We start from the raw sequence: 14,033 nt of genomic DNA on the forward strand, positions 1-14,033 counted from the left end.
AGCAATTGCAGAGGTGTTTCTCACGGGTGATGGTTGGGATGCAAGGCATTTGCGGATATGGCTCGGGGCGTTTTTTTGGGATTGGCGACATATGGCAAATTCACAGCAGTTTATGCGATAGTAACCGCGTTTCATATCCCGATCTTTTGTGATTTTTGGCAGGGTGGTGGTTTGGGTTTTTGGGTGTTTAGGCTTTGGTTGGTCTCGGACCTGTGATTGGATCTCGGGTAGTGTTAAAGATTAAGTAATTTTAATTTTTTTTATGCCCTTGTCCTTTTAATCTTTGTACTATTGCAGAGATTAATAAAAAAATTTGCCGATCAAAAAGAAACTTGCATAGACGGTATCTAGCTCACTTTTTATTTCACAATTACCCAATAAAACTTAGTTTTTAAATCACACATGCAAAATGATAAGTATCACGTAAAAATGTCATATGGAACTCCAGATTGCAAAGTTCGAAAAGATAGAATTACATTAGTGGTGGAGAAAATGTATAATCCACTCTCATCAAGAACCTGATAAAAAGTAAGTAACAAAATGTGCGCTTGTAAGTTGTACAAACGAATGCTCAAAAGAGCTTTAAAAAAGAGTATGTATCTGCAGTAACCCCTCTAAAATCTCACCAAATCCAAAAATACAAATATTCTCTCATAAATCCTAATTGAGACTGATGTTTTCTTTCACACGTAAATAATGAATCTCAGTACAAGTATTTATAATAAGAGAATGTTTGCCGAACAAGTAAATTATACGAGACTACTCCCTTCGTCCATTTTTAAATGTCCCGTTTCGTAATTCCAACTTATTAAAAAAATATCATCATTACATCTTTCACCTCAATTTTTACCTCCACTTTCCCAATTTACCCTTTATGGAGATATTATTATTACATTTTTACTCACTAACTTTTCAAAATGGAATCTACTTTTAGAAACAAAATGGAAAATATATCAACTTTTATCCGCTAACTTTACAAAATGGACACTTATTAAGGCACAACCCAAAATGAAATATTGGACTTTAAAAAGGAGACAGAGGGAGTATTACATTTTCTCTCGCACGCAAATAATGAATCCCGACACAAAGTATTTGTCATAAGAGAATATTTTCTAAAAAAATCCTTGCCAAAGTAGATTTCTAACTCCATAAAAGCCATATAGTGCAAAATCCTAAGTTGCCGCGCACCTAGACGGGCTTAACTACCGTCAGGACGAAAATAAACAGAGAGCTTCAAAACGACGTTGTCGACGACCATCCGAACGGCCATCATCTCAATTCAGACAGAGATGACTATACTAGGCCAACTGATCACCACAAATTTCCACCTTGGCGAGGTATCCATATGCCACTCAAAGCACGGACGCATAAGGAACTACCCAAAACCATTCTCTTCATGCTCGAACCAACAAGATTCCAAGGAAACAATCAAGCTCTTGATGAACGAACGGAATTGAACAAGCAACCAACTACAGATGAACCAAAACTCAATCCAAATCTTCAAACATCGGAACAAACCCATGCGAAATCAAAGGACCAAATTTCTAAAGTATCAAGCTAACTTGAAACACAAACAAAGCCGTGACAACTTTAAATTTCGAGTCCCAATAGCCAAAATTAAACCAAATTGTCAAACCAAACCAAAAAACTAAACCACAACGAGAGCGCACAAATACAATATGTAAAGTCAAACAAAGCGCCTTCAAGGCCGTCCCAAACCACGCCCTAAGTTGGATATGCCCAAAAAGGTGTTCATGAAACAACTGCAAATTTGACTAAGTCTCAACCACATTCAAACTCAACACCCAAAAAACTTGAAACACCAAATTTGTAGTCCCGTATAACAAATACGAATGTTTCAACTCAAATTTGAATCCCAAGTTAATCTTCAAAGGATCTATCTCTAACAGCTTCAAGTAGCTATGAAAATTTTCAAAACCAATTTTCAAATGATAGATCCAATAGCAACACAAATGAAAACCGACTAAGAAACCAAATTAATACGTAGCTCCAAGAGAAGCAACATCAGCGGACCCTAACCACAGTCAAGTATATCAAAGAATTGAGAGTGCCTCAACCATCCCTACTTTCAACAATCGAATTCACAAAATAAAATTGAGAGTACTTTATGATCTAATAGTTCACTACGGTGGCGTCGAGCTTTTGGTGGTTATGGTGGACGCATGTCAAGTGGCGATGGTGGGTTTCCTTGTTTGCAATGGTGCTGGTGTGAGAGGAGATATGGTGTTGGTAATAGAGTACGCCGGCAGACTTTCTCCCTAGTTTAGGAATAGAACTATAGAAGACCAAAATGACGTCATTTTGGCGAAACTCAAGTGTCTTATTTTCTACCCCAAAACTACACCGTTTTGGCAGGGCTTTAAAGTGTAGTGACTCTTCAGGGCTACAGGGACCCGGAATCCTTATCCAACACCTAGAATTCGAGGCTCTCTTCAATCAAATAATTTACATGTCAAATTTTTATTTTTACCTTAAGATTGTGGACATGGGATTCTTCACAATGAAACATGGCATCATTCTTTACCAAAAGTTTGTCAAGTTGGACCAGGTAGGCAAGTATCCAATTCTCAAATGAAACATGGCATCATTCTTTACCAAAAGTTTGTCAAGTTGGACCAAGTAAGCAAGTATCCAATTCTCAATTGTGTGCCCATATATGGTTTTAGTAGTTTATTTTGCAAATAATAATGTTCGAAATGCCGTGTTAAAAAATCGGTTCATTCAGATATTGGTAAGTTCTTGAATAATTCATCCATTTTTCTGCCATAAAATTCTGTATTGCTAACTTTTGAACCAAAAACTTGGTGAATTGTTCAAGCATTTATCCATATCTCATTGAGCTAATTCTTCTATAGAATCTGTTAAGGAAATCTTTTCTGTAAAATTAAGATCTTTGGTCACTGATGTGAGACTTGATGAGTACAAAAATTTTGGATCCGCTTCCATCGATATTCCTAGAATTCTTGGCAACATATATGACCCCACTCAAAATTATCTTGTTGGACAAAGTTCTTTTATTGGTCACTATGTATGGGGCCACCTCCACATATATTTTTGGATGAAATCGAGGCCTCCAATAAATTCTTTATGGTGGAAGAGTAAGAAATACATTAATAACAACAAATATTACAATACACTATGTGCATCTTAATCAACTCTCTACACAAAAACTTTAAAAATCATCATCGAATCCTCTACCCAATCTCTAGAAAAATCCCCCACATCCCCGAATTTTAGATCTATTCGAGACAGGATGTGAGCGGGTAGGGTCATTAGCCGAAGTGGCCATCCCTACCTTTCCCTGGTTGAATTGTGGGACACCTTGTGGGTGAGGAGTTATCCGTTTACAATATGCTAGGACCCAGTTTTTTTTCATTTTGAGATTTCTGCTAAGGGAGTTGTCTGTCCATTTTTCTCCCTTTGTATTTTTTACTAGAATGTTATAACTTGTTTGGTTGCAAAGATTATTAAGGTCTCTGGAGAATTTGCCTTTCGTAAAGATTGGCAATCACTACAAGAAAAAACACCATTCCCGACTAACGGTTTAGTCGGCAATTGTAGGCATTTTAGTCGGCAAAAGCCTTCGCCGACTAAAAATTTTGCTCGGCAAGTTAGTCGGTGGAAGAGGGTTGGCAAAGGTTGTTGCCGACTAAAAAAAGTTTAGTCGGCTAAAGTATACACCTTTGCCGACTAACTTTTTAGTCGGCGAATGTGTTACTATTGGCCGACTAATTGTTTAGTCGGGGATGTATAACCTATTTGCCGACTAATGGTTTAGTCGGGGAATGTTTAACCTATTGGCCGACTAATTATTTAGTCGGGGATTAATGTGTTACCTATTGGCCAACTAATCGTTTAGTCGGGGAATGTGTTTTAATTATCACCGACTAATAGTTTAGTTGGTAAATGTCATATCGAATCAACTAATTTGTGACCTATTGGCGACTAAACTTTAGTCGGGAAATGTTCCATACCAATTTGTCATTCCAAAATTTTCTACAAATTTTTTCCACATTTCAGCCAACAACCATTAAATGCACAAAATTGCCAACCTAATGCAATTAATACAAAATAAAAATTTCAAGAAATAAATAGAAACTTTCATAAATAGAGGTGTCCACCAAATAGTTAAAAAACTTGTATCCAAATTCCTAGAGTGCAAAATAACAACACATCCACCATGGGGAGAAAATTAAAAAAAAAAATCCAAGCTCAGTAACAAAATGTATCCAAACCCCGTGGACACTCAACTTCAACAAACGGATAACCAAAAAAAATCCAAGGACGTCCACAACCAAAATCCAACTTCGACCTTCGTAGTCAAAAACCAACATCCCGCACGATACTCCATTAAAATGCCGTCCCTGTAAAAAACCAAAAAAAAAAAAGAACAATCTATTATTAGTATTTATGAACTAGTGTATCCCATTGCACAAAGCATGAACATGGTAAATATTTACTAATTAGAAGCTAGAACGAAAAATTATCTTGACATAATTATGCATACAGAAACAACTATAAGATTAGAGCTAGCCACACAACCTACAACATGGATAATGCAGCAGTAAAAAAGAAGGGTTAAATATCTACTTCTTCCTCCACCTATTCCAATTTTAGTTATTGAAGACCTTTGTTGTAGAAAATGAAGAGGAAATTGAATCATTGATGAATCTTGTACAAAAGCTAAGTGGAGAGGTGCATCAATTGTCCACGCAAAACGAACAAGCAATCAAGAGAAGGGAGAATTTGGTGAATTTGTATTGAAGCTGTACATTCTCACCTTACAAAAACACCAACTCTGTACAGAATCTATTCCCTACAAGCAGGAGACGTCACAATGACAGTCCTTATGATATCCCCACCTAGAAATATGAATAACGTTCCAGCCATAAGGTTTACAAGCAAAGATCATGCCCAAAAGCAAATGAAATGCATTAAATGCTTTATGAAATCTAGCAATGCTACGCTCCATGAATTTTCTGGAATCCTCCTATCAAACTAAAATCTGTTATTAGTCAGGCACAACTAAGGCACGTGGCTTACATATAGTTGAAGCTCTATGTGTCTAGTTTCCAACAAAGAAAGCGGAATGTGATTTCGAGTTTTCTAGGCAGAGTTATAGCCGTTTCCGTGAAGTGCGACAGTGCTATCAGCACTGACAGTTTCGCAACAGTAGTTCAGTATATGATTTTTAACTCCTTCCACAATTTAAATTCAGTTCTACAGATTTTACACAATAAATTAGACATATAGAGGCATTTTAATTTCACGTCTTACTTAATATAGCATTGTCATTAAAATCGGAGATCATTTGGTATTGGCGACCACATTATCGAAAGGCATTTAATGCGTTCGAAGATGTTTAAGTGTTATAGTGAACTAACCAAGCCCGCCAGAGGTATTTTTTCACGATCGAAATCATCTATCTTTGACGTAATACGAATTTAAACATTCGTACGTTCGAAGATGTTTAAGTGTTATAGTGAACTAACCGAGCCCGCCAGAGGTATTTTTTCACGATCGAAATCATCTATCTTTGACGTAATACGAATTTAAACATTCGTACCAAGAGTGAAGTTAGCCGCATATGGATAAGCACTTAATCGGACAACAAAATTCTTTACATTTAAGAATTTATGTGCCGATAAAGGGGCTTCCTTGGCCCGATCGAGCCAAAATTTTAGGAGAATCTTATGATTAAGAAGGAAAAAAAATGAGCGGTAGTGATCAGAAAGGTTGTATCGTGATCAATGTCGTTGGAACAAATATTTCCTTCCTTTGAAATTTTTAAAAAGATAGAAAAGTTGATATTCCATGACTAAACCTATTAGTTGGGAAATGTATTTCATTTTTTAATTCCGATTAAATGATATTACCAGACTAAAATATATGTGGTTGGAAAATATAATTTCGTTTTCTATTTTATTAAATTCAAAAAAGTGATTTTTGCTGACTAAATTTAAATTTAGTCGGCACAAAAAGAAATTACTGACTAAATTTAGGTTAGTCGGAATTAATTTTTTATTTTATAAAATTCAAAAAAATGATATTTCACGACTAAATTTAAATTTAGTCGGAAAAAAGTAAGTTCCCGACTAAATTTAGTTTAGTCGGAATTAATTTTTTATTTTATTAAATTAGAAAAAATGATATTTCTCTACTAACTTTAAATTTAGTCGGAAAAAAGTAAGTTCCCGACTAAATTTAGTTTAGTCGGAATTAATTTTCTATTTTATCAAATTCGAAAAAATGATATTTCACGACTAAATTTAAATTTAGCCGGCAAATATATTCTTTGGCCGACCAAAATAATTTAGTCGGCAACTATTTTATATTTTACCGACTAAAAATTCTTTAGTCGGTGATTGGCTTATATTTTCCAACTAAACATTTTTTAGTCGGGAAAGTTTAGTCGGGAATTGTGTATTTTGTTGTAGTGAATTCAACATCTCAAACAGGTTTCAAATTCGGGTTGAAGTCCGATGTCCCATAGTAGGGCACTCCGGGGACTATCTTTGAACAAGCAACAACTTAACATAAATAAGAAACAAGATAATAGCAAAAGAAATGTGCCTAACGAATAGCTAAATTCAATGCCATGAACTTTCAGATAAACAAACCAAAGTGGACATTTGACATCCCTTGTTTTCAATCAAGCATACAATTCCGATAGCATCCCAAATTTTATGTCGTTACTTCTTAGGTCGAATGATAGCACATTTAACGACAAGTCCGTGCTTCCAGTCCCCATCATATTGCCCCAGGCTGAATTCCATGTATCCAACGTACTGTGCCGACAACACGAACTCACCTACCAAGACCTCAAACCAATTGTTCAGAGGCTTGTCTTCTAAACTTTCAGAGCGCTTCAAAGCTTTTGAGTGTTGGGGTTTGATTGTAAGATCCAAATTGAACTGTGAGTCGTTGTTACGTTTCATCAGGATAAATACAATTTCGTACAAAGTTCCTGGTGAGAGATTAATTGTTCGGATAGCGCCTCCAATCTCTAACCAACATATCTTCAATAGCTCAGCCACTTCTATATGTCTTTCCCGCTACAAAACAAGAAATGAGAATCTTAAACTATCAATGTCTGAAAATGATATTAGATTTGGTATATGTGAGTGGATATAATATTAGTACTCAATTGTAAAGCTCTTGAATTTCAAGTACCACTGTTGTTGCTGCCTAGTACTTAAAACTATAGATGTTCAAGAGCAAGATGCATTACCAAGCAAGGTGGCCTTTGGATGGTGCTGGTAATAGTATGTGAAATACAATGGCTGACACATTTTACTTAAAAATCGAGAGGCTAGGCGGAGATGTAGGTTAAGATTTTGCAAGAAGTTGCTCAATGCATTTCTTATCCTACTGTATTGTACTGATTTCATTTTGTATCCTGATTTTATCGTGATAAATGAAATTATTTTTGCCAATAAAAAAAAAGTGCTCCAAACCTGCAACATGCCATCCTAAACATCGGTTCACTCTTCCATTTCTACACCCTCAGGGGAATTCGTCTTCTCATTAACCTAGGGTAGATGAATTTCGCCCCACATAAATAGATTTCCGATGTTGCGCTAGTATTAAGGAAATTACTCATAATTTGGCCCCATTGGTTTGAGTACTGATTATAAGTGTTAAATAGAGCTTGCACTAATTAATGGTAAGATGAAGTTGCTAGAAATAATTTTCTTACCTTGTTTCGTTATCTTCCATCCATCTCCAATAATCAGGATTGTCACCATGGACGACTGTGAGTTCTCTTGCGAATAGCACGAAGCAATTCTTGTTTGACTTCTCATCAACAAAGTACTTTTGCGACAACAAGATAAGAACATGAACAAAACCCATGAGCTAGCTAGTAAAAAGAAGAAGTCGCTTCATGCACGAGGCTCTTATTGAATCACATATCATAACGGCAAAAACTCATGCAATTTTACTCCACGGCGATTGACAGCGAAGCGTATCCTAAAAACATTGTAGGCCTCACTCTGTTCTATCATTTTAATGGGTAGGAAAATTAACATCCTCAGTGATCCCGGCGAGAATCACAGATTAACAACGTTGTCCCATTGAATCTAGTTCTTGGGATCTCGGTTAAAGAACTTACCAGTTTGTTGGGCTTCAAGAGAACACCGTCATAAAGCTGCTGACAGAGCTGGTCAGGACAAGAAGTGTCGAGGGCTATGCCGTGTTCGTAGAGAATCGCTAAGAAACTGAGTGGGGGCCTTGTGATTCGTCTACTGTTTCCAGCTGCTATTTCCTTCCCCTTGGAGTCTTTCCCCCTTGTTTCTTCATCTTGGTTCCTGGCCAAGAAAATTTTGGATGAGCAGTGAAAATGAAGAGAAATTTTGATCAAAACTATAAGCACAACGAGCTGATCGATCAATGTTTCCACTAGGGGTGGCAAACGGGCGGGTTTGGGTCAAATTGGATAAGTTGTTAGTGGGTTGGGTCTTTAATGGGTCATTGACCCATTTAGACCCATTAACTATGAGTCTAATTACCCATACCCAACCCGACCCATTTATTTGAAAGCAAACCCGACCCGCCCATTAACCCAATTACATATATACTAAAAATTATGATCGAAAAATTAGAAAAGTAAAAAAAAATTATGATCGAAACTCATAATTTTTTTCAAAAAGACGAGAATAAGTAATTTTTTTTGTCTTATTGATTTTTTTTTGTCTTTATTCAAAAAATTATAAGTTTCGATCAAATTTTTTTACTTTTCCGATTCCTCTCATCAAAACAAATTAATATGTCACAAAAATATGACACAAAACAAAAAAAATGCAAAAAAAAATTTGAATAAGGACAAAAAAATAAGTCAATTTTTTAATCCAAACCCTTTGCGGGACTACCATGAGAGAAATTTATTCACGGCGAAGCATAATTTTACGGGCCCATTCGCGCAATTAATGGATGAGATGTGTTTTCAATTTGGACTGGTCAAAATAACTATTACCGGTTACAATTGATTTTTAATTCGGACCATTCAAAATATTTTTGAACGTGTGTAATTTAGCACAAAATAATTGAATAAAAGAGAGAGAAGACCATGCTCCTGGAGATTGAGGGAGAGAGAGAGAGAGAGCGAGCTCCTGGAGATTTGCTGATTTGGGGGGGGGGGGGGGGGGGCGGGGGGAGGGAGAGGGAGGGAGGGAGAGAGAGAGAGAGATTTGCTGATTTGGGGGGGGGGGGGGGGGGAGAGAGAGAAGGAGGGGGGCCATACTCCTCCACTTTCCAATTGCAAAAGAGATCAATTAAGAGATGGAATTTGGTGGGTTACTTTCATTGCCCATTGGGTCATTAAAGTTGACCAAATTGATGCCCAATTATGACCCAACTAATAATGGGTTAACTGGGTTTGAACCCATTCTTACCCAACTAATAAATGGATTGAGTTGGGTCTATTTTCTAGTTGATGGGTCTTAATTTGTTAATGGGTCTGGGTTCAATTTGGTACCCCTAGTTTCCATAAAGGAATATATCTCAGTGCAAAAAGAACCAGTGCCACAACCACTTACAGTGCCATCTGATCTATCAATTCGAGTCGTTGGCAAGCAGATTGATGCGGGAGCAAAGAAGGAGTCAGCTTTCCAGTTGGAGGGGAAAGAAAAACTTATTATGCACTACTGAAATACATGCAGGGCCTAGGGTACTGTGTGAGATCCACTCATATTGTGAGTGAGTGCGCGTAAGTGTTTTATGTATTTGTTGGAGCATTGTTGACCGAAATATTGGGCGGTGTGATTTGCAAAATATTGTAGAAAAATGAAAGACTATCAAATATATTTACGTTACTTTTTATTTTTCAATCACCAATAAAAGAGTTTTGTTTGAAACATATGGAAAGAAAAAGAAATGAAGGGAAATTAACTTTTCCTTTGTTTGGTTTAAGGGAACATTAAGATAAATAACAGAACAGAGAGTAATTTTCCTTTACACTTCATTTTCTTTCTTTTCTTCTATTTTCCTTTCTTATCCCCGAGTTTCAAACAAGCGCTGTTTTTTTTTTGTTCCGAATTGCTCGTTCCTTATACTACTTTGAGATGTTTTAAATTGTTAGTTATTTTCGATAAGTCAAAACAAAATGTATTCAATCCTCTAAAATAGTCCGCAATAACAATGATTTATTCAAAAATTGAAATATAAGGGCATTGCTTCAAATCAATGTACCTTTTTAAGCGTAAATGCATTTATTAATGCATGCTTCCGTAAAAAGTTCGAATTCCTATAACGAACTAGCAATTTAGAACAGAGAAAGTATCATATCAAACTGTAGATTGCGAAGTTCAAAACGATTGAACATAGAAAGTATCACATGAAAATATCATATGGAATTAATGGAACTCTTGATTGCGAAGTTGAAAAAGATTGACCCTCTGTTTGGAATATAGGGAAAACAAAGGAAACGAAAGGAAAATAAGAACTTTTAATCAGTGGATGTTTGGTTCCTCATTAAGGAAGAAAAGAATAAGAAAATAAATTATAGGGAGATTGCTGGAAATATGTGTAAAAGATTGAGTCTCGGATCGGATAAATAGAAAAAGAGTTAGACCTTAATATATTATTGGATGACTCAACTCTTATAAGGTTTAGTCTTTTAAGTGAATATGGATCATTCAATGTATATTAGATCCATCAGATGTGGTCGGGACTTTATAAATACTCTCCAACGTATTAGGCTTATGTGCACAGGGAAAGACCTAACAATTAATTAATGTTTCGAACTGAAAATCTTGAGTGAAATTTTACCAGAAGAAGTATGAAAATCCATTGATGTGCTCACTTGAGGACACGCAAAGGATAAGAATATGAAGTAGTATTAATCATTACCTCGTAAAATCCATTAATTAATGTTTCAATAGTTGTGATTCAGTGTCATTGTCGATGTCTCTTTCTTTTTTGTTGTCCGTGTTTTGTTTCTAAGTTACACTTCTTCTTTTTCCCTTTTTACCTTTACTCTTTCAGTACTTCATGGCCCTTAGGACCCACAAAATTAAATAGCGGCCACACTAATTAGCGTGAAAGACAGAGAAATTTTTGGGTACCGGATGAATACCACGTGCCCGTGCCCGTGCCCGCTCGGTGCATTCAGGCCGTTCAAAAGTGTGTTGGATGACCCAGATTAAAACCCTCTCTCTCCTCTTTTTCTTTTTTCAAATCTGAGCCATCCAACACACTTTTGAACGGCCCGTATGTGCCAGGTGGGCATCACGTAATACCAACCCGGCAACAACAAAAACAAAATCAGCGTACGGAAAAATCTATAGCATCTTGAACTTCTTCTTGATCCTTATGTCTTATGTTTTCTAAACCATTTGTCTCATTATTGCTTGGTACTTTTTTCTTGCATGATACTCCATTTAGATACAACAAAGAATCCTGGGCGAAGACTGAGGATTTTTTTATGCTTGTTGAATAGAATATAGTCATGCATTGCGTGAGTCTACAGTGGGGTTGTTTCCACTAGATTTTGTTGTCTTCAGGCTAATGGTAATAGTCAAGTTAATTTCGCTAAATGATATTTTAGTAAGTGTATGTGAGAAAAATGACCTACCTAGAAACCTGTAAAATATTAGCTTTAGTCCATTTTTCATTTAGTTTAGAAGAAACTCACCCGTAATTACGTAAGAGATCATTCACACAATTTTAGTCCCTTTTGAGAGCTCTAAGTTCTTTAGGAAACACACAAAATTCAATGCATTTGAAGTCACAACAAAACGTATTTTTCACCAAAATTGATCATGTTTTCCAAAATTTTCAAAACTTCATACCCCTATGTGGATGCTATTTTCGGAAACTACAAAGATTTTGCCTACGACTTCGTAAAGTAGATACTCTCTCCATCTCTTTTTAAGTGTCTAGTTTCGTAATTCCAATTTATTAAGAAGACACTATCATTACACCTTTCACATCAACTTTTACTTCAACTTTTCCTATTTACTCTCTATGGAGACATCATCATTACACGTACATTTAGGTGCAAAATTTAAATATATCTACTTTTACCCACTATGAAGAAAACTCAGGATATGATATATACCCCACAATAACATGCAAATCAAGAAAAATGTTACATGAGAATATACATAAAGAGGCTACACGTGACAAACTTAAATAAGAAGCGATTGCACATGCATGCAGATTGAAAAACGATGCTAATACAATCCTAAATAGTTTTTGTAGAAGAATAGGGAATTAGTACAAATGATAAATATCTCAAGCTAATAACTTATTCTTTTTCGTTCGATTCCAATTTTTCTACAGCAGCCAACTATCTAAGAGTTAACTTGATTAAAGAGATTTGCAGATAAACACAAGTCTGATGATCAGTGTTAGATAGAGAGAGTAATGTCTAAAGAAAGAAAAAAGACAAATCATATATAGCAGTCTAGGGAGATTTGAGAGCTTCAATTCGAGACGGACTTCATTGTATAGCTTTTTGAGTTTTCTTTCCCTGTGTTTTGTGAAAATATTTGATTGTGTGATTGCCCGTGGAGTTGGTTTACATTCCGATAAGCTAAACCACATAAATGTTTGTCTCGTTTGATTGTTTGCATTTCTCTCTCACCCTTAATATGTGGTTTGGTTTAATTTTTTCGTTTGCGATGCTTACTGTTAGACTTGTTCCACATCGCTCATTTAAGCCATTCAAACTTAGTATATTCTAGAAGTTACTCTACCTATAGCCAATTGGTTTTAGATTGGAACCCTCCAATAAATCTAACATGATATCAGAGTTAAGCCTTGGGTGGCCTCACTTCTGGTAGGAAAGTCTCTTTCATCTCTGTCGCCTAAGTTGTCACCTCCACATGCATCCGGGCTGCACATGAGTGAGAGTGTTAGACTTATCCAACATCACTCAATTAATTTTAGGTTGGAACCCTCCAAGAAATCTAATACTTGTGTTACAACAATTTGTGATTTGTTCGTCACTTCTGCACAACACTTCTCTATACACATCAATGCGGGGGCCATTATTGATTGGATGACTTGCACCAGATTCTTACGTGATGGGGAAGGGAGTTGGGGCCATTGGGACCGTGAATAATCTCTTCTTTTGGACACTTGTACCATGTTTTTTTCTAATAACGGTGGACAAGTCCAGCGATCCAGGAGAGAGAGAGAGAGAGAGAGAGAGAGAGAGAGAGAGAGAGAGAGAGAGGCAGGCTTTTCCCATCATTCCTTCTCAGTTCCTTTTTACTCAATCATCAAAGATAAAATGAGACCCCACTTAAATATATAGCCATCACTCTCTCTTTGTCTGTGTGTGTGTGTCTATTGGAGAAGAAGGGTACCATTCAGCTAATCTGGAAGTGAAGTCACACAAATTATGATGTTGATTCAAGCAGGTACTGTCTCATTAATCCAACAACTTGGCATTTTCAAGATTTTGAATAATGGGGTATCGGGCAGTAGCTGTAGCGGAAGTATATATTGAACGACACTTAACGGGAAATGGTTGTAGCAGTCAACTTCTGAAAATTATTTTTGACAAAAAAAAGTTAATTTTGAGTGCGGTCTAAATCACTCATAACGGTCGAGTATTGGCCTAAAAAGTTAATTTTGAGTGTGGCCTGAATCACCCATACACATGTAGTTTCTCGTCTCACCAGTATATGGGGCAACAGTATTGAAAAGCTAAAAATATCATTAGGCATTAGCCGACACGATACATAGCGGACGATTATTAAAATGTTGCCATTGATTTTTTTTTTTTTTAAATACTGTTGCCCTAGTCCGAAGGATTGCCCAAGCCCATGGGCTTGCTGGGCTTACCCCTGGCTGGCCTTGCTGATTAATTAAGGAATACTGCAGCACCAATTTTATTTTGGTGAAAAATGTTTTCCGATACATAATTTACACATTTTTTTGGTGTTTGTTGCGATAGAGGCAAAAAGCCAAAGCAAATGTTAATTGTCAATAATTCAACAAAGAACCGAACTTATCCGAAGAAAATTATCCGTTTTCTTACCACCACACCATTATCCAATATG

At 36.3% G+C, this 14,033-nt stretch overlaps 1 protein-coding gene across 1 annotated transcript; it reads right to left on the reverse strand.

The window, feature by feature from the left end:
• Nucleotides 1-1,394: 1,394 nt before the first annotated feature.
• Nucleotides 1,395-9,565, reverse strand: LOC131303098 (immune-associated nucleotide-binding protein 10-like). The gene is made up of 5 exons (XM_058329889.1): nucleotides 9,558-9,565; nucleotides 8,135-8,330; nucleotides 6,718-7,076; nucleotides 1,815-1,920; nucleotides 1,395-1,469 (listed from the first exon to the last, which is right to left on the reverse strand). The coding sequence occupies exons 1-5, from the start codon at nucleotides 9,563-9,565 to the stop codon at nucleotides 1,395-1,397; spliced, it is 744 nt and encodes a 247-aa protein (XP_058185872.1).
• Nucleotides 9,566-14,033: the final 4,468 nt, after the last annotated feature.

Source organism: Rhododendron vialii, chromosome 10a (assembly GCF_030253575.1).
Source record: "Rhododendron vialii isolate Sample 1 chromosome 10a, ASM3025357v1".
Lineage (NCBI taxonomy): Eukaryota > Viridiplantae > Streptophyta > Magnoliopsida > Ericales > Ericaceae > Rhododendron > Rhododendron vialii.